The 22,084-nt window shown below is 37.8% G+C and overlaps 1 protein-coding gene across 1 annotated transcript in view; it reads left to right on the forward strand.

The window, feature by feature from the left end:
- The window catches only part of TES (testin LIM domain protein), a 57,987-nt gene that overhangs the window by 34,639 nt on the left and 1,264 nt on the right, over positions 1-22,084 (forward strand). Inside the window, exons 3-6 of the mRNA XM_005899128.3 lie at positions 10,574-10,826; positions 11,806-12,141; positions 13,105-13,320; positions 13,727-13,885. Of these exons, the coding sequence (XP_005899190.1) occupies positions 10,574-10,826; positions 11,806-12,141; positions 13,105-13,320; positions 13,727-13,885 (964 nt within the window). The remainder of the gene's footprint in view (positions 1-10,573; positions 10,827-11,805; positions 12,142-13,104; positions 13,321-13,726; positions 13,886-22,084) is intronic.

Raw genomic sequence — 22,084 nt, forward strand, 5'->3', positions numbered from 1 at the left:
GTGAATTTCTTATAGCTCTTATTTGCATGTTTTTTTTTTAAATCATTATTCTCTGTCATATAAACCTAAAATTGGCATTTTAAATCCATTCTTTTAAAGAACATAAATGTCGTTCATCAGTGGCTGCCAAGACCATAATGTTAGTTTATAAGTGTTCACAGTTAGAATTAGCATATTATTGCTAGAAGAAAAAAATTAAAGTGATCAACCATACATCATTATGATGGCAGCTGACTGTTAGAATGAATCTCATTTGAGGACCCCTCTTGCACTGCATATTTCCATAGGAAACATTGTAGAATAAAAAATGTCATCAGCTATAGGGTTGTATACAGTATAAGTTAAAGAAGAATGTAAAATAAAATTTGGGGTATTAAGTTTCTTTAAAAGCTCATTTACATAATAAGTTTTAGGAAACAAGGACAGTTGTTTTAAATAGTGAAGGCAAAGGAAACCTTAGCCCTCCGCCAAATGATGATACAGTTCTTTATGTGTAAGGAACTTAAAATGGCCCAGGGAATTTTAAAATTACAAGACTTTACTGCCTCTTCTTTGTGCTGCCTCTTCAAGGGACATAGCAGTTTGTGAATATGTCTGTAATATTTTGGAAAGGTAAAGTCAGCAGACACAAAATAGTTGTCATGCATTAGAATATTTCAGCTCCTAATGAGAACACAGCTCTTTGTGCTCCGTGGGTTTTATGGAGAGCTGCACTGCCCTCTGCTGGGCACAGTTCTTGCTTTGCCGTCTCAAATCATGCTCTTTTTAGTTTGACTATGCATTTGCCAAAACTGCTAATGAGATTTTTATTTAAAGCTCTTTCCTCAGTGATGGTATCTTTTCTCTAAAGCAGGTTAGTTTATAGTAGTTCTTATTTGCTCTATATTATTTTTGTATTGTAGATAACTATCATCTGATATTTTCAGATAAAAATGTCAAATAAGAGCAGTGACATGAAAATCACTTTATTATCATTTTTCCATGTAGTCTTATCTCCTTATCCTCAGTATTTTCTGAGAATCTGTTAAGAACCATAAAAGACTACATCTTCTGGTTGGGCTTCCCTGGTGGCTCAGAGTATAAAACATCTGCCTGCAATGCGGGAGACCTGGGTTTGATCCCTGGGTGGGGTAGATCCCCTGGAGAAGGAAATGGCAACCCACTCCAGTATTCTTGCCTGGAAAACCCCATGGATGGAGAAGCCTGGTGGGCTACAGTCCATGGAGTCGCAGAATCGGACACGACTGAGGGACCTCAGTTTCACTTTTCTTCTGGTTACTGACCACAGTGTTGGTATGTGATGTAAGCTGACCCAGTCGTGGTACGTCATTTCCTTGTTCACACTGATTTGTCCATTTATCCATTTATGGGCACTTGACAAAAGTCAGATCAGTTGAAACTCTTCCTAGAGGTGGTAGTTGTTGAATAATTTTACCCTCTAGGGACCTGCAAACGTCTTGTGTTTCTGATTGCCTCAGGTTGCTTATGAGAAACCATATGCAAGTAAAAAGAAACAAACTCTGACTATTGCCTAGTAGTATTTGCATTAGCATGTTGCTGCCTGATCTCCCAGGGTCTCAGAACTCAGGCTGAGTTATTTGCTGTTCCACACACATTCACCAAGCATCTGTTATGATTTAGATATTTTGCCATGTGCTAACTCCAATACTTTGGCCACCTGATGCGAAGAGCTGACTCATTTGAAAGGACCCTGATACTGGGAGAGATTGAGGGCAGGAGGAGAAGGGGACGATAGAGGATGAGATGGTTGGATTGCGTCACTGACTCAATGGACATCGGTTTGGGTGGACTCTGGGAGTCGGTGATGGACAGGGAGGCCTGGCATGCTGCAGTTCATGGAGTCGCAAAGAGTCGGACACGACTGAGTGACTGAACTGAAGAAAGATAAAAGTCCCTGATCTTACCCAAAGTGTAGGTATTCCTATGATTTACTAGTTTCTCTATGTTCCCTGAAGTATTTGAGAAGTTATTTATCCCCCATAATCCAGTTTTTTCCCCCTACATTTTCCCTTACATAGTCTGCACAAATGATATTGGCCTCTTTATGCTGTTGGGTAGCTGCTCAACCCTCAGATCATGGCTTAAATGTTACCTCTTCAGATAAGTTTTTTGTTTTCTTTTATTCCCCATTTACATGGATTTATTCTGTTGTTGCTCTGTATTAATGTACCATGTTTCTTTCCTTCCTGATACACATTGTTCTAGGACTTCCCAGCTGGCTCAGTGGTAAAGAATCCACCTACCAATCCAGGAGACACAAGAGACGAGGGTCTAATCTCTGAGTCAGGAAGCTCCTGGAGTAGAAAATGGCAACCCACTCCAGCATTCTCGCCTGGAGAATCCCATGGACAGAGGAGCCTGGTGGGCTACAGTCCATGGGGTCACAAAGAGTCAGATGCAACTGAACATACATACATGTTCACACATGTTCATAAAAGACTAGGGCTTTGCCACAGCTTCCAGTTCAACTTGGATTTATATAGTCAGTACAAATGGTGTTATTTAGTAGTTCTGTCTTCTTCCTGGCATCAGTCCAGACACATTTCTCAGAATTTTTAATAATTCCTTGACCTTTTCACCGCAGCTGGAAAGCTTGAGGGTAAGTCCCTTTGACCTCCAAATGAGCCATTTTCGGTACAGTCTTTGAAGACTTTTACAGACTTTCTAAGGCTGGTTGTCCTGAGTGTAACAAAGATTCCAGATTTGGTCCAGGGCCACAGAACTGCTGTGATTGAAATAGACATGGGGTCTCAAGTTCCTGCCCACTTAACCTCCTCCTCCATCTTCATGGTGACCCTTGACTTCTAAGACGCTTAGGGCTTCTTGGAGCACATTGTGAAAATCAGAGCCTAGTTATTCTTCACTTTTATCAGTCTGACCTTCTATGCAGCCACAAGAATGGTCTTTTGAAAATGGATACTATTGTGTACTTACCAATAGCTTAAGAATCTTAATGCTTTCCCACTGGACTTGATCCTTTGAACAAAGTCTTTGGCCTTTGATGTTAAACCTCAATATCTGTCCTCTGCTTACTCGTCCAACCTTCCTTCCATTTCAAGTACCCTGTGCTTCAATTACTTAGACACATGCTGTTTCCTAAAATTTCTGTGCCTTATCTCATGTTCCCTTTGCCTGGAAAGACCCTGTATGGTCCAACTAAAAAGAAATCTCACCACATGGAAACAAAAAGTCCTTCCTGTTCTCTTCACGTATTGGCCCAGGCAGTGTCTCTGAGAAGTTGTCTTTGTCTCTATATGAGTCAGCTCAGCTTCTGTAGTAAAATACCATAGACTGGTTTCTTAATAGCAGAAATGTATTGTCTTACACTTCTGGAGGCTAGAAGCCCAAGACTAAAACATGAGCATGGTTGGGTTCTGGTGAGGAACCACTTTCTAGTTTGTAGATGGCCACCTCCTGGCCGTATCCTCACATTCCCTTTTCTCCGTGTGTACATGCAGAGAGAGGAATATAAAAGATTGCGGATACCTGATATTAATACTTATCATATAGAAACTACTATCTTCTGGGCACACTTATAAGTAGTGTTTAGAAATAACATATTTATGAAATGCAAGACAGAAACCCAGGATATCAAGTTTATAGCCAATTATTTTATATTGAAAGTAATATCATTGGAACCATAGATCATTTATTATATAAGTAATAGAATAAGTAATAAAATTATTATTTTATTTAATCCTCGATAAATGGTTTCAATAAAACAGTTGCATTTTACAAGAAAAGTGTTATTTGAATGAATATAGCATACATCTCTCCAGAGAATTTCTGATTGGGTGAGAGCTGGCTGAAAACTGAAAATTCCCCACCATAAATGGATTAATGCTTGTGTTGAATTCTATAACAGAGGCGCACTCTTAAGTCCATATATGTATATCCCTGTTATAAAAGGGCAGCTTCCAACCCTTTTAAATTATTCGTTTATAGCAGTGTCATGACCGTTCCGTTAAATCACTATGACTGCTGGCGGTATGTCAGAGCACTCCAGTTGCTACTACTTGCCTTGGAAAAATAATAATTTTTACAAATAGTGCTACAAAAATAACTTCTCTTTTGAGAAGCTATGAGGGATAGTTTCTTGACTGCTTTCAGCTTGAAACTATAAATCTATCTACTTTTCTGAGCAGTGCTTTTGGTAAGTTTTGTACTCTCTTGAACTTAAGAACTCTGAAGTTGTAATATAAAATTGTGAGTTAACAGTTCTGATTTGTCATGCATATTAATCTTTGCATGTGTATGTGTTAACAGCTTTAAACTTTTTAGGACAAATAGCTCTCCTCACCCTACATCATAGAGCTTCCCGGTCTACCAGTCTACCCTCACATCTTTTTTAGAAAGTCATATAAAAAAGACTGTTTTAAACTAACTTAATTCAGAGTCTCCCCTACATTTCCCCTTTGCACAACTTTAATTAACCTCCCATGGAAAATTTGGGCAGAAATGCTATAGGGCAGTTTAGAAGATTTAGAGATATGATGGCTGTGCTAAGTACGGGAGCTGATTTAAATACTCCCCTCAAACGAATAGCTCAAATAAATTTAATAAAAATAAACTTTTTAAGCCTTACACATATCATCAAAAGTTACATGTGAATCATCTGAAGAAACATACTGTACACACCTTATAACATAGCCCCTTGCACATGGATACTCTGGTCATCTATGCCGTTTTCATTTTATTTCAGGTTGGTCTAAAACAAATTTTTAAAAGTTCCTTATTTTCTTAAATGTCTTACTCATCCTCACACTTTCTCTTAGATAAAAAATAACGGTATCTCTCTTTTCTCTAATTTCTCAACAGAATTTTCTGTTTAATAAATTTATTGACTATTTTCCAAATGACTTGAAATTTCCTAAAAGATATTTCTAAAAATTAAAAAAAATTAATTTAAATATGGGAGATTAGAATATAAAACACTGTAGACTAAAACCCCCCCCAAATATTTTTTAAAACCTAGATAAGTAGTGGATAGTGCACCTTTCCACAAGGATAGCTCTTGGCACCTGGCCCAGAATTTATGGGTTTCTTTCTTGCCTTTTTATAGCTGTAGCTGCCCCTTTTTATTGCAGAAATGGAACGATAGTTTTCAGAGTCTGGAACGAATGTGGTCATTCCAGCTACTACATTGATGACAACTCTCTGGCTAAAAGAAACATCCTACCCTTCTTGAGTCACATTCTTGCCAGTTCTGTTATTGCAGGTCACAGTTTTGGAGTAAGGATTCAGATGAGCTTATATGTAAGTAAGGAAGCAGATGAGGCTTATATATATTGGGATTTTAAAAATGATCATGAGTCAGTCATAGGTTTTCCCCACTTAGGAAACTGCTAATCAGGCGTAGGCTGACTCCTTTAACTACTACTTCTTCCCTCATCACTGCGCTATCAGTGTGGTGTCTTAACCTGAATTTACTTGCTTAATAAAGTTATATTGGATAGGTAAACGGGTAGACAGGGAATATAGATTTTCTCAGAATGTAAATCTTCTAAGAATAACCAAGACTAATAAGAAGAAGCAGTATAGAGACGGCTAGTATGTCATTGATTAATATACTTTTTTTATATAACATTTTCATAGTAAATATAATTTATTTAACCATGCTACAGCTTGTCATAGTATAGTTCATGCTTTAGAAAGTCCACAGGCTTTGTTTCACTTACTCTTTTACTGTTAATCCTTCAGATTTTAGAATCTTACTCTCTTTATTTCATGGCATACATGTTATACTGGTGTACACCTGGATAATAAACATTTTTAAAGGAACTCCAATATTTATCACTATCCTTGTAACATTATTACTTCCTTATTTAGTCAGTCACTTTACTAATACCAGGATGCATGCCATAGTTCACAGCCATATAAGGAACTATTTATTTATATAAGAACTAAATTCCCAGCCCACCTTTCCCCTCAGGAAGGTGTCATTTTAAACTTGATCCAAAAGCACTGTGATAGTTTTATGAATAATTATATTATTTTTGTTAACTGAAGAACAAGAATGAAGAACATACTGTAGTAGGATAGTATGCTCCTTTCCAGTAGATGAAAGTATGAGATAACCAGATGTAAGTCTTTTATAGCTGAACTAGAATATGCAAACTATTCAGTAAGTTATTACCAAATAAAGAATTCTGACCGATGTGTACACAAGGGAAGTATTTTGCCTCCCTACCCCACATCTCTTGACACACTATCTTTCTCTCTCTTTCTGGGACTGTATAAGTCCAATGTAATATTTTCAGTTTGCATACCTCACCTTAAGAAAAACAACATAAAAGTAAATAATTATTTAATAATTTGTTATTTGGCAAAGTGTTTAGTTTGGGGTGGTTTTTTTTTTTTTTTTGGTAATTTTCTGATGTAGAGAAATCCAATGATTTATATTAATTTTAAATACGAAAGACTTATTAATAAGCTTTTAATGATGCTAATACATTTTTATATGATCAATTTGAGCATGTGTAATTAACAGTTTAGTTTCTCCCTTTCTGATGAATCCTTACCACTTGTATTTCTTTGAACTTTCTTATTGCTCTGATTAGTACCCAAGGAAAAATGAATGAAGTGGCAATGGCAAGGTTGCTTTCTTGCTTCAGATCCTAAAATGAATGTACTAAGTATGATGGATCCTGAGTGCTTGCTGACTTTTTTCCCCCAGAAACCCTTTCTAAAGTCCTACTTTCTTTCTACAACTAAAATTACTTTAAATGTAATCAGAAGAAATGTTGATATGTATTGAATGTTTTCTGTATCCAATGAGAAGCAAACCTTTATCAGTTTCTGTTATTGTCCTTATTTTCCTTTTTACTTTAGGTTTTGTCTGAATATTTCCTAACCTCCTGAGTTAAACCCTTAGCTTATTAATTTTTATTCTTCTTTCTAATTTGAGCATACCTTAACTATAATTTTCCTCCTCAGCATCTCTTTAGTTGTATTTCACAAGTTTCAGGAAGTAATAGTTTTGCTTTCTTTTTTCCTAAAAATATTGTAATTCTTTTCTTTCAACATTTAATTTTTTAAGACTCTTGTTTTAAAAGTACTTTGTAATGTTTTTGTTGATGATTTTTAACATAACTGCATTCTGTTCAGCTTATCTGGTTGATGATCTGTCCTTGAGACTTGCTCTATGGCATAGTAGATGTTCGGTTTTTCAAAATGTTTCAAATAGTTGTAAGAAGAATGTATATTCTCCAGTCACTGGATATAATGCTTTCATGTGTGTCTTAGGTCAGGCTTGATACTTGTGTTATTCAAATCTTTATCTCTAATTTTTTAAAATCTCACCATAGTGATGGCTTTGTCCATTTGCTTCTTATAATGTATGAAAGTGAAAAGTGAAAGTGAAGTCGCTCAGTCGTGTCTGACCCTCAGCGACCCCATGGACTGCAGCCTTCCAGGCTCCTCCATCCATGGGATTTTCCAGGCAAGAGTACTGGAGTGGCATGCCATTGCCTTCTCCGATAGTTCTGTTACTTTTGCTTATATATGTTGAAGTTAGGTTATTAGGTGGTGTTAAGTTAATTGTTACAGCAGAGAAGTGTTTTTTTAAATATTTGTTACTGTGAAGTGACTCTGATACTCATTAAGGGAAAAAGCCTTAATTGTGTTCCCTAATATCATGGCTCAGTTGGTCAAGAATCTGCCTGCAATGTGGGAGACCTGAGTTCGATCCTTGGGTTGGGATGATCCCCTATAGAAGGGAAAGGCTACCCACTCCAGTATTCTGGCCTGGAGAATTCCATGGACTTAGTCCATGGGGTCACAAAGAGTTGGACACAACTGAGCGACTTTCACTTTCAATATACGTAACAACGTTTTGCTGGTATTTGCCAGGTTAATCTTTTTGCATCATCATACTTTTCATCCTTTCTATGTGGTTAAAATTAAGTGTTTCTTAAACAGCATATAACTGTTTAAATATAACTACTTTGTTATATTATCCTTCTGAAAGCCTTCATCTTTTAACTGGAGAAATGAGTCCATTTATTGTGACTGTTGATATGCTTGGGTTATATCAACCATCTAATTTGTGCTTTCTACATGTCCTAAGTTCCCAAGTTTATTTTTCTCCAATCTTGTTTGACTAATTACATTTTCATATTTTCATCCCTTTTTGTCATAGTTAGAAATTACATTTCTTTCTTTAGTTATCTAGATATTTTAACATACATAGTTAACAACATCCAATGTTAATCTATATCTTCAGTATCTTCCTGAACAGTGTAAGGATATTAAAATGTTTTTTTAACTCTCAGATTTCTCCCTCTAACTTATATGCTATCATTGTCCTATATTTTAGTTCCAGCTTATATTTTTAATCCCAAAAATTCTTTCTACTCTCTGTTTTCCTCTGTCATCTTTGCCAGCTTCTGCTCCTGTACCAGGCTCCCTCCTGAGCCCTCATCTCCCTCTGCTCTTCCCTCAGGAGGTGAAAGTGCTCTGTTCAACTTATTCCCTGGCTTCTGAATTTATATTTTCCGCCAGGCTACAGTTTCTAATAATAGATCTATATATCCTATAATCTACTTGATATCTTTACCCTGTTTTATAGGCATTTCAAACTTATTATTTCAGTTTGGATAGATTTCACCAACGTTTTCATCCCATACCTCAGTTCTATTCTTATTTTGCTTTTATGATCTAATAAATTACATTCCTTTTACAATCTTATTCATCCCAGAAACCTGGGTTCATTTTTTAACTGATTCTGTCTTCCCTTCATCAATGTATTCACAAGGCTTAATTCGTTTCACATTATTTGTTTAGTCACTCAGTCTTGTCCAACTCTTTGCACCCCATGGACTGTAGCCTGCCAGGTTCCTCTGTCCATGGGTTTCCCAGGCAAGAATACTGGAGTTGGTTGTCATTTCCTTCTCCAGGGGATCTTCATGACCCAGAGATCCAATCCAGGTTTCCTGAGAGTCACCTCCATTGCAGGCAGATTGTTTTACCACTGAGCCACAAGGGAAGACCAGTTTCACTTTAAGGATATCTTAAATTTGTCCCTTTCTTTTTATCTCCACTATCAGATACTTCAGTGCAAGCTATTACACATCTTAGCCAGGCCAAAACAGTAACCATCCAAGATGTAAATTCCACTTTTGAAATAGCAGTAGAATCCCTGTTCCTTAGGACCTTGCAGACTGGATGCACCATTGACATGTTAACTGGTCTTCCTGCTTTAAGTTACATCTATCCCTAAGTCCTTCTCCTTACAGTTTTTGAAAATGATAGATCTAATCATGTTATTCCATGACTTAAAAGCCTTTAGAGCCTCCTGATTGCTCTTACAGTGAAAGCCAGACTTCTTAATATGCCTTACAGTAGTCCCTGCATGATCTCAGGCTTGCCTACCTTTCCAGCCTTGTCACTACCCAAGTTACTTAGCTCATTGTAGTCATACATACCAGACATCTCTGATCATAGGGCCTAAGGGCGCAGTCTCCTAATACAGGACGATCACACATACTCTTTCTACCCAAAATGTCTGGAGGCTTTTCTTCTCCTGTCTTTACCTCTTCTCAAACACACACACAGAGTTCACATTCATTTTACACATCCTTCAGATTTCAACCTAAATGTCACTTTCTTAGGATTAATGTTCTTATGGAGTCCTTTGCTCACCAGTTCCAAGTCAAAATTATATCCTCTCAAAGTAGTCTGTGATTATCACAAATGCATTTATAGGGGTGTGTGTGTGTGTGTGTGTGTGTATTTGTTTAGTGTCTGTCTCCTTACCAGGTGGTAAGCATAAGTTCTAGACTGTCAGAGACTGGGCCTAATTATTTTCATCATTATATCCTAGTATCAGGTACATTGCTTGGCATGTGGACACTCATATATGTTGCATAAATGAAAGATTACATGCCATACCAGATTGGGGAAGGGAAATTGTGTCTTTCAACTATAAGAAGGGAAGAGACTTCATCTGTCTTATACATAAGGGAGCACAGGTTAGGTGGTCACTAAATGTTTTGAAGAAATAAAAGAAGGGGAAAGGAAAGGGAAAGGAAGAGAAAGGAAATGGAACATGAGAAAAGAGAGAAAAGGAAATTGGAAAGGGGGACAGGAAAGAAAATGAAAAAAACTAATAAATCTTGGGTTACTGTCCTTGATGAGAAAAGTTATATCAACTTCTTTATCTCTCACTTAGTGGGAAAAAAATAGGTAATGGCTGCTACCATGCAATAAAATATGAAAATGCTTTCTGTGATAGTTTTTGGTGATTTTGTTTTATATGCATATCTGGTTGAGAGAATGAGGAGTATCACATGGGGTTACCCTCAGCCATATTCCCTTGAGCATGCACTTTCTAATCAAAACCTTTTTCAAAGTCTTATAAAGCAAAGATGCATTTTTATGTTTCCTTATTTAAACTTATGTATAGCTACTTGTAATCCCCTCACCCCCACCTGTCATAAGACTTGACTTTGCATAACTTTATAAGGAATATTTGTAAAAATATATTATGAACTATATATGTATGATTGATTAAGTATAATTAATCATTGCCTGCTTATTTCCAAAATTATAGAAAAATATGTCGTAACTGCAAGTGTGGCCAAGAAGAGCATGATGTCCTTTTGAGCAATGAAGAGGATCGAAAAGTGGGGAAACTTTTTGAAGACACCAAGTACACCACCCTGATTGCAAAGCTAAAATCAGATGGAATTCCCATGTATAAACGCAATGTTATGATACTGACCAATCCAGTTGCTGCCAAGAAGAATGTCTCCATCAATACAGTTACCTACGAATGGGCTCCTCCTGTCCAGAATCAGGCATTGGTAAATAATAAGGGGGAGGGAAGTCCCTTTATTAAAGTTCCTAGGCTACTTATTTAGGGCAGTTCCTTTAGTGACCTAATTGACCTCAGGTCTATTATTTTTTGGGGTTCCCATTACCTTGACTTCCAACTCCTATTGGACTTTTGGAAGTAAGATTAGATATCTCATAGAATTTTTCTCACTACATAGATAATCGGTGTTAACCTTTTCAAAGAAATGGCATGACATTTTCAGTAATTAAATGAAAAACATGTTTTGTATAAAGCTAGTAACTTCTTTGTTACTTTTGGGAAGATTTTTCTTAAGATGGTTAAAAAAATCTAAAGAATAGAATTTCTTTCAATTTTTTGTAACTCAAAAGGTGGTCAACACTATATTTCTTTTACTATATAAGGCAAAAAAAAAGCAATTTTGTGTCAAGCTCCTTCCACTAATATAATAACTAGATGAGACATTTGGAAATCTTTTAAGAGGGTTAGTTAAATCATGAGAATGAATCTTGTGATATCATTTTCTTATAGGATACTGATGATCCTTAGGCCATTCTGAACATGTAGCTTAAAAAATTGTTTTCTTTTGCAGTTATACAGTAGTATTTTTGTTTGTTTGGGGGGCTTTGTTTTTTTATGAATTTTATTGGAGTATAGTTGATTTACAATGTTGTGTTAGTTTCAGGTGTATAGCAAAGTAATTTTAGCACAAATAAGCATTAGTAACCCAAGTCTTTACAAAGTGAAAAAAAAACTTTGCTTTCATGAAAAAATGTGTTCATATTTACTGACTAAATCTATTTATTGCTCCATTTTTAATGTTTTTTAATATATTAACATCTCAAGATAACTTGTATTATGAAGATCAATTGTTATTAATGGATAAAACTGAATTATTCAGTAATTTGATTCCAATGAGTGTTATATAGTATCATTTGTCTGATGGCCAAGGCATCTCCCAGTTAACACTGGTCTCCTTTGTGGTCTAGGCCAGGCAGTACATGCAAATGCTGCCCAAAGAGAAGCAGCCGGTGGCAGGCTCAGAGGGAGCACAGTACCGGAAGAAGCAGTTGGCAAAGCAACTCCCTGCCCATGACCAGGACCCTTCAAAATGCCACGAGTTATCTCCCAAAGAGGTGAAGGAGATGGAGCAGTTTGTGAAGAAATACAAGAATGAGGCTCTGGGAGTAGGAGATGTCAAACTCCCCCGTGACATGAACACTCAAGGCCCCAACAAAATGTACATTCCCGGAGGGGACAGAAGCACCACGACAGCAGTAGGGGCCATGGAGGACAAATCAGCGGAACACAAAAGAACTCAGTATGTAAGTAAAGCAGTCATGACGTTAGCCCATTTGGTATATTTTACAGGTTCATTCCATTTCTTTGAATTGTGGGAGACTGGTGGGGGAAGTTGCATTCCTCTGTTTCCAGAAGGGAGTAGATGAAGGAAGTAAATTGAGTTATAATTTCAGTTTAGGCTTATTTTAGAGAATTATCATGTATCATGTTTGAAACCTTGGTCTAAAGCCAAGTTTTCTGATTATCTGTTGCCAAAGATAATTACAAGTGTTATGTGTACACAGCAGTTAACATGGTGTCATGCTGGAATAAAACATACAATCTAGAATCTGTTTCTAAACATAATTTTGGTGTTAATTGTTTCTCTCTTCCCATAAATAAGAATAATATATGCTTAGGTTAATTCGGTTTTGCTCGTGTGAACATGCATAAAATTCAAACTTAAACATGTGGATATATAGTCAATCATACTTTTTAAAAATGTCTCCTAAGACAGGGAAATTGAAGTCATTTTTATGCCTTGAAAGTAGAAGAAAATTGTAACACAGATGAACCAAAAATAAGAACTAAACTTACTGTTATGTATTTCTCATAGATCCTGTTAGCATGTCAACCAACCAGGCTTAGTCCTGTATTAAAACAAAACAGAAAAAAAAATGATAGAATAAGTTTTAAGGTAATCATTTTTGAGAGAACTACTTAAAACTGAAGTGAAAATTACTATTAGCCTTTTTCCATAAGCAACTTTGATTCAGTAAACAGTGCTCTGTTACATACTGGATGCAAGAATTACATTTGGAGAACCTAGAGAAAGCCAAGAGATTCCTTTTCACATACACTAACACCATACTGCCTATATGGACAAATTACTAATTTCAGTAGAAATTATTTCTCTTGGAAGTGGTTTCTGTGAATTCCTTCTGGAACTGTTGATGAGAAGCACCGGTTTTGGATGACTAGATTGTTTTGGCTGGTTTCCCTTTCAGTCCTGCTACTGCTGCAAACTGAGTATGAAGGAGGGAGACCCAGCCATCTATGCTGAAAGGGCCGGATACGATAAACTGTGGCACCCAGCTTGTTTCGTCTGCAGTACCTGCCATGAACTCCTGGTCGACATGATTTATTTCTGGAAGAATGGCAAGCTGTACTGTGGCAGACATTACTGTGACAGTGAGAAACCCCGGTGTGCTGGCTGTGATGAGGTATGTTCTTTAGGGCCACCCGCATACAGGCTCCCTTTTGCGTCTTCCTATGGTTCCCTCACCATGCTAACCAGGCCTCCCTTAGCGAGAGAGCAGAATGAATTAAGCCAGTATCGTGTGCTTTATTTACATCCAACGAAGTTGAATGAAAAAAACATTTCAGTCATTCTGAATGCCCATGTTTATTGTGTTGACAAATGAAGACTGTCCAGATACCTAAAACATTGATTTGAACTAAACCAAGTAATCATCCAAGTTCAAACTTTAGGTTATCCTCAGACTTCAAGCCCCTGAAAGTAGACTGATGTTCCTTGTGGATCTAAATCTGTTGTCTAAAGAACCTAGCTTGGTCATTTGAAGCAAAAAGGAAAAAACACGATTGATCTTATTTTTATCCTCTTCCTAGCTGATATTCAGTAACGAGTATACCCAGGCAGAAAACCAAAACTGGCATCTGAAACACTTCTGCTGCTTTGACTGTGACAACATCCTAGCTGGGGAAATATACGTGATGGTCAATGACAAGCCTGTGTGCAAACCCTGTTATGTGAAGAACCATGCTGAGGTAAGAGACACCTTGGGATTCAGTAGCCTTGACCTGCTTTATTTAGGTCTCTTACAAAGGAGAAACAGAAAGTACTACTCTCAAATAGGAAACAGGTGAACTCTACCATATGGTGTTAAAATCCAGTAATTCAAAAACAGTACATGCGTTGACTAGGATGAACCACCTCAAGACTCTGTATATGCAGTTTATACTATAAAGTGCTACTTGATAACCAAATCTCCACCAAAAAAATTCCTTAATGGGAGTAAGATTGATTGATTCTCATCATACAGATGAGCTTTCACTTAAATTAAGGTTTTTAGAGACTGTTCATATGCCTTAGCTCTATTTGAATGTTTATAAATTTCTGTTCATGTTACCAGATCATGCACTGTGGCTTTGTTTTTGCTACCTGGAGATTGTACAGTGCCCTTTCTTAAACCCTCACTGAATTAATATATATGTGAAACAAAATTTCAGAACAAAATTTGACTTGCGTGTTTATTTGCATAAGCCAAACATTCAAATATTTCATGTGGAAGTACATATATGTATGTGTATACACACACAGAGACACACACATATGTGTATATGTATAAAATCGACCATGCTTACACAGAGCTTCTATTGCATGATGGCCCAGAGATAAAGAGTTGACCATATATGGTAAAACTTATAATCCAGGAATATTAAAAGGATAGATGTTCACTTTATATACAGGTAAATAAGTACTAAAGATCTCCCTGAACTATCAACTAGAGGAGACTCCTGGCTGAGGAATATAATGACATATTTATATAGTTCTAGAAGTATGATATTACTAATATGAAAATAAGGTTAAGAAGTTTTGGTGTCAGTGCCAATTTTCAACATTTACCCATTGCCCTCAGATATAATCCATCAGCCATCATTTTCTATCAACTCTGTCTCATCAATGTATCTCAGGTTCTCACAGTTACAACTATTCCACTTCAGAGCTTTATTTTTTGTCATATTGATTATTATAGCGACCTCAAATTTGGCCTCCCCACTAACATTCTTCTTGTTCAAAGCTACCTTCCATAATGATGGAAGATAATCCTTCTAAAATGAAAACCTGATCATTAAGCCTTTACTTGATAGATCCAGCCCCTTCTTACCTATCCAGCCACTTTTACTAGTTGTTCAGTCGAATCCAACTCTTTGTGATCCTGTGGACTGCAGCAGGCCAGGCTTCCCTACTAGTTATCTAACCCAAATCATATAATTTCCCAAGCTACCTGCATTTCGTAGTTTATACTGTTCTTTGTCTTCTGCTAACACTCATTCCTTTGTCTGATATATCTTCCTATTCTGTTTTTATTTATTTTTGGCTGTGCCACGTGGCTTGTGGGATCTTAGTTCCCTGACCAGGGATCAAACCCAGGCCCCTGGCAGTAAAATCACCAGGTATTAACCACTGGGTTGCCAGAGGATCCCCTTCCTGTTTTACCTGATTATGCATGCACACTCCTCCAGACTCAGTTTAAGCTTAACTTTTTCAGAACACCTTTCCTGATTCCCTACCCTTGTTCTACCCCTTTCTCTCTGGCTAGGCAGGATGTCTCTGTTCCCTTGGGGTTCTTTGTGTACTTACCCACATGTGTGATTGTCAATATCACACCTCTGTCTCTTCCACCAGACTATAAATAGCTGGAGCATAGAGCTTCCCTCTATTTCCATACCCTCAATGTCTGCACTTAGGAAATATTTGAGTGACTGACTTGTGTTTTAACATTTCTCATTTTCTGTGAGGGTCAGCATGGACCCTCCTTATATCTGAGGATAAGATGTTGAATCACTATGCAGTCTAATAGATCATTTAGCTTCTTTGAATGTAGTTGCAACAGTTTCTCTACGGAAGAGGGTTATCATAATAAGCAGTTCACTGTATTGTGTGTTACCTTGGCCTCAAGGACTAGAATGTAAACTCCATGAGGGCAGGGATTTTGTCTGCTGCTTTTCTGTACTATTTTCAACACTAGAACAACACAGGAGGCACTCATGTTTGTAGAATAAAGCTTTTAACAGATGAAACTACTTTGTTATTAATACAAGCTTCTCTCCATTCCGTTGCAGTAGTTATTGGAGAGGAATAACTACAGAGAGAATGCAGGAAACTCTAAATTATTTAGCTTTATAATATAGCATGATTTATTTTAGAAGGTGTACTTTCTCAATAAGATACACTGTTGCCATGTGCTTAATACTACAATGAATATTTATCGCCTGAACAAAACTTAGGTGATAGCAGCATGCTAAAGGATATAAAAATTGGAAGATTGTCTAGTTCTGGGCATTGATCTGCTTAGATCTTTTAATTTTAAAAAGAGAAAAAAAGGAGTGAGAATATAAATTCTTTTTAGACCTAAAGTGAAAACCTCAACTCAAAAAAGGACTTTTCTGAAGAAAAAATTAACCTGGAAGAATGGGAAATACACTTAGTTTGTCTCTGCATGGTCTCTGGAATTCCAGTCTCAAATGGCCACCCCAAGATTTCACATCTCTGAGATTTCACAGGACCCTCCTGCTAGAGAGCAAGCGTCATTATCAATTTTTTAATTTTATAATGTATATACAAATAAAATAAGTAGGAATTGAAGGAAATAATAACATATTGGATTATTAGCTTTAATTAAGAATTCAGGATAATCAAATATCAAGCATAAAGTGGTGAATGAAGTCCATCAACTCCCTGACCAGTCCTGGAGTCGCCAGACCCTTAGTTGAGATCAGGGCAGCTTTCAGATTTACGAAGAATTAGGGATAGGGATCCGGAGAAGGCAATGGCAACCCACTCCAGTGTTCTTGCCTAGAGAAACCCAGGGACGGGGGAGCCTGGTGGGCTGCCATCTATGGGGTTGCAGAGAGTTGGACACAACTGAAGCGATTTAGGAGCAGCAGCAGGGATAGGGATTGGTAGTTTTTACCTGGGGACACGTCAGATTTAGGGATGAATGGCAATCAAATTATTAATAAACACAAATTTTCTGAAGCCCACAAACCCTACATTCTATGCTATTTCAGTTCAGTCACTCAGTCATGTCCGACTCTTTGTGACTCCATGAACTGCAGCACGCCAGGCCTCCCTGTCCATCACCAACTCCCGGAGTTTACCCAAACTCATGTCCATTGAGTCAGTGATGCCATCCAAACATCTCATCCTCTGTCATCCCCTTCTCCTCCTGCCTTCAGTCTTTCCCAGCATCAGGGTCTTTTCATATGAGTCAGCTCTTCGCATCAGGTGGCCAAAGTATTGGAGTTTCAGCTTCAGCATCACTCCTTCCAATGAACACCCAGGACTGATCTCCTATAGGATGGACTGGTTGGATCTCCTTGCAGTCCAAGGGACTCTCAAGAGTCTTCTCCAACACCACAGTTCAAAAGCATCCGTTCTTCAACTCTCAGCTTTCTTTATACTCCAACTCTCACATCCATACATGACCACTGGAAAAATCATAGCCTTGATTAGACGAACTTTTGTTGGCAAAGTAATGTCTCTGCTTTTTAATATGCTGCCTAGGTTGGTCATAACTTTCCTTCCAAGGAGTAAGCGTCTTTTAATTTCATGGCTGCAGTCACCATCTGCAGTGATTTTGGAGCCCCCCAAAATAAAGTCAGCTACTGTTTCCACTCTTTCCCCATCTATTTCCCATGAAGTGATGGGACCAAATGCCATGATCTTCGTTTTCTGAATGTTGAACTTTAAGCCAACTTTTTCACTCTCCTCTTTCACTTTCATCAAGAGGTGCTTTAGTTCTTCACTTTCTGCTATAACGGTGGTATCATCTGCATATCTGAGGTTATTGATATTTCTCCCAGTAATCTTGATTCCAGCTTGTGCTTCTTCCAGCCTAGCATTTCTCATGATGTACTCTGCATAGAAGTTAAATAAGCAGGGTGACAATATACAGCCTTGACGGACTCCTTTGCCTATTTGGAAGCAGTCTGTTGTTCCATGTCCAGTTCTAACTCGTGCTTCCTGACCTGCATACAGGTTTCTCAAGAGGCAGGTCAGGTGGTCTGGTATTCCCTTCTCTTTCAGAATTTTCCACAGTTTCTTGTGATCCACACAGTCAAAGACTTTGGCATAGTCAATAAAGCAGAAATAGATGTTTTTCTGAAACTCTCTTGCCTTTTCCATGATCCAGTGGATGTTGGCAATTTGATCTCTGGTTCCTCTGCCTTTTTTAAAACCAGCTTGAACATCTGGAAGTTCACGGTTCACATATTGCCGAAGCCTGGCTTGGAGAATTTTGAGCATTACTTTACTAGCATGTGAGATGAGTGCAATTGTGCGGTAGTTTGAGCATTCTTTGGCATTGCCTTTCTTTGGGATTGGAATGAAAACTGGCCTTTTCCAGTCCCGTGGCCACTCTGAGTTTTCCCAATTTGCTGGCATATTGAGTGCAGCACTTTCACAGCATCATTCAGGATTTGAAATAGCTCAACTGGAATTCCATCACCTCCACTAGCTTTGTTTGTAGTGATGCTTCCTAAGGCCCACTTGGCTTCACATTCCAGGATGTCTGGCTCTAGTTGAGTGTGAGTGATCACACCATTATGATTATCTGGGTCATGAAGATCTTTTTTGTATAGTTCTGTGTATTCTTGCCACCTCTTCTTAATATCTTCTGCTTCTGTTAGGTCCATACCTTTTCTGTCCTTTATTGAACCCATCTTTGCAGGCTTCTCTGGTGGTTCAGATGGTAAGGCATCTGCCTACAATGTGGGAGACCCAGATTTGATCCCTGGGTCGGGAAGATCCTCTGAAGAAGGAAATGGCAACCGACCCCAGTACTCTTGCCTAGAAAATCCCATGGACAGAGGAGCGTGGTAGGCTATACTCCATGGGGTCACAAAGAGTTGGACACGACTGAGCTACTTCAGTTTCACTTTACATGAAATGTTCCCTTGGTATCTCTAATTTTCTTGAAGAGATCTCTAGTCTTTCCCATTCTATTGTTTTCCTCTGTTTCTTTGCATTGATCACTGAGGAGCTATTTGTAAGGCCTCCTCAGACAGCCATTTTGCTTTTTTGCATTTCTTTTTCTTGGGAATGGTCTTGATTCCTGTCTCCTGTACAATGTCACGAACCTCCATCCATAGTTCATCAGGCACTCTGTCTATCAGATCTAGTCCCTTAAATCTATTTCTCACTTCCACTGTATAGTCATAAGGGATTTAAATTAGGTCATACCTGAATGGTCTAGTGGTTTTCCCCACTTTCTACAATTTAAGTCTGAATTTGGCAACAAGGAGTTCATGATCCGAGCCACAGTCAGTTCCCAGTCTTGTTTTTGCTGACTGTATAGAGCTTCTCCATCTTTGGCTGCAAAGAATATAATCCATCTGATTTTGGTGTTGACCATCTGGTGATGTCCATGTGTAGAGTCTTCTTTTGTGTTGTTGGAAGAGGGTGTTTGCTATGACCAGTGTGTTCTCTTGGCAGAACTCTATTAACCTTTGCCCTGGTTCATTCTGTACTCCAAGGCCAAATTTGCCTGTTACTGCTGTTTAGTATGTTAAATCTTTTTGCCAAAACAGTTTCCTTAATTGTACATAGAACAGTAGTTATCACTTTTTTAAAATTGCAGTGAATACGTGAGTTTTGAAAGATTATAAAATGATCTAAAAATATTATTAAAGGGCTGAGATACAGAGGGTAGATCATGATCTAAAATCAGGGGAATAAAAAATTGAGTGTGAAAACAACAAAGAGCTACATTCTAAATGAATTACAAAGCTATAAAAATGAATTTATACAAAAGCAATTGCTTGCATGGTGCAGCTTCAGATTAGGAGTCATTGTAATCAAAACAGTCATTTTTGTTGTATTTAGGATTGATCATGCAAAGATCTCCCCTGCCTCTCAGGGAAGACTGGGTTGACATAAACTGTGAAATAAGGAGTTACAGTCTCTGTAATTAGAAACCTTGCAGTTATCTAAAAATATAGACAGCATTACTATATTGCAGGTCTGAAATGGATATCTGTACCAAGGCCTCGCACCACATGCTAAATCAATTCACCCAGTGAGTGGCAGTCACACACCTGTGACCCTCCTCATCCCATCCACCTTCATCACACAGGAATTCCTGACAATCACATTAAGAGACCAAGAGTGCAGAAGATTAGCCACTTTTATGTAATGCTGGACAATCTTACTGGTTTCTTCATTTGTTATGAAATATTTAAAAGAAAAATATTAGTCAGTTTCATTCATAACACATATAAACAAGAAGGCATATGAACTATCTAATGTTTTGGAGCTCTCAGTTGGGTAGTTTTGTCTTCTGCTGTAATAATGCCAGTTATTCATTTATTTTCTCGCTAAACATGTTCAGCTAAAGAAGAAAATTATGTGTGTTTGCGGGTGTGAATGTGTGTATCTCATATTTATCTGTACATAACATACATATATACTGAATGGCATATTGAATATAAATGCTAATATTCCATGATATTTGATTTTACATAAATTATAACATGACAGAAGAGATATTTTTAGTGCACACTAATTATTCTCAAACACTGTCAGTATTTTTGATTGAGTCCTGAATTACTTTGAACATAGTTTTCACTTGTGTGTGCTAAGTCACTTCAGTCGTGTCCGACTCTTTGCGACCCCGTGGACCATAGCCCGCCAGGCTCATCTGTCCATGGGATTCTCCAGGCACGAATACTGGAGTGGGTTGCCATTCCCTTCTCCAGATTTTCACTTACTGCTGTCTAGAAATTAGTAGTGTTAATCATCTCACATGTCATAGGTAAGACTGGTAAAATTATCACTTCAGAGCTTTAGTGAATGAGGAAAAAATCTTTTTTAAAAAGACTATTTTTTAGAGCAGTTTTAGGTTTATAACAAAATTAAGAGGGAACTACAGAGATTTTTCCCATATATTCCCTTCTCCCACACATGCATTGCCTTATGCATTATCAACATCACTCACAAGAGTGGTGCGTTTTTTAACAAGGATGAATCTACATGGATATATCATAATCACCCAAAGTCCATAGTTTAGCTTAGAGTTCACTCTTGTTGTGTATTCTCTGGTTTGGACAAATGGCATATATCCATCATTGTAATATCATACAGAATATTTTTACTGGCCTATACGCCCTCTGTGCTCTGCCTGTTCATCTCTTCAAGCTGCCTGTCTCCTACTCCATACCCCTAGCAACCAGTGATCTTTTTATTTTCTCCCTAGTTTTGCCTTTGCTAGAATGTCATATAGTTGCAAGCATATAGCATATAGCTTTTCCACATTAGCTTCTTTCACTTAGTAATGTGCATTTAAGTTTCCTCCATGGCTTGATAGCTCATGTCTTTTTAGCTCTGAGTAGTATGAATGTGGAGACTTCCCTGGTGGCTCAGACAGTAAAAGCATCTGCCTACAATGCGGGAGACCCAGGTTCGATCCCTGGGTTGGGAAGATCCCCTGGAGAAGGAAATGGCAACCCACTCCAGTATTCTTGCCTGGAAAATCCCATGGACAGAGGAGCCTGGCAGGCTACAGTCCATGGGGTCGCAAAGAGTCAGACATGACTGAGTGACTTCACTTGAGTATGAATGTATTATAGTTTCTTTATCCATTTACCCACTGATGGACATCCTGGTTGCTTCCAGATTTTGGCAATTACAATTAAAGCATCATGTGCAGGTTTCTTTGTGGACATAAGTTTTCAAGTCATTTAGATAAATACCAAAGAGCATGACTGCTGGAGTATATAATTAAAGTACGCTTAGTTTTCTTATAAGAAACTGCCAAACTGCCTTCCACACGAGTTGAAACATTTTGCATTCCCACCAGCAATGGGTGAGAGTTCCTATTGTTCCTGCCAGCATTTGTGATATAGGAAAAATCATAAAACTTAAAAAAAACAACTGCTAATATACAATCTAATAGATACAGTGGAACCCAACACACTGCTTTGGAACTTCAAGACTTTCTGCCTTGAACACCCATGGCTTATCTTAGAAGCATCAAGTGCTGTTTGGACTTCACCTGTTATTTCTCACATGCTCCGCATATAACTATGAAGGTTAACTAGAAGGTCATTCTCAGTTGTGTATCTTTAAGATTGTCATTCTTGGTTTATTTTGCCATCTAAAGAAATGCGTTGTTTGTTCTAACGTGAAAATGTTATCATCACAGTTTGATCTCTCATCCTCTTCTCTTCTTTGTATAACTGCCT

The sequence above is a fragment of the Bos mutus genome, chromosome 4 (assembly GCF_027580195.1).
Source record: "Bos mutus isolate GX-2022 chromosome 4, NWIPB_WYAK_1.1, whole genome shotgun sequence".
Taxonomy (NCBI): Eukaryota; Metazoa; Chordata; class Mammalia; order Artiodactyla; family Bovidae; genus Bos; species Bos mutus.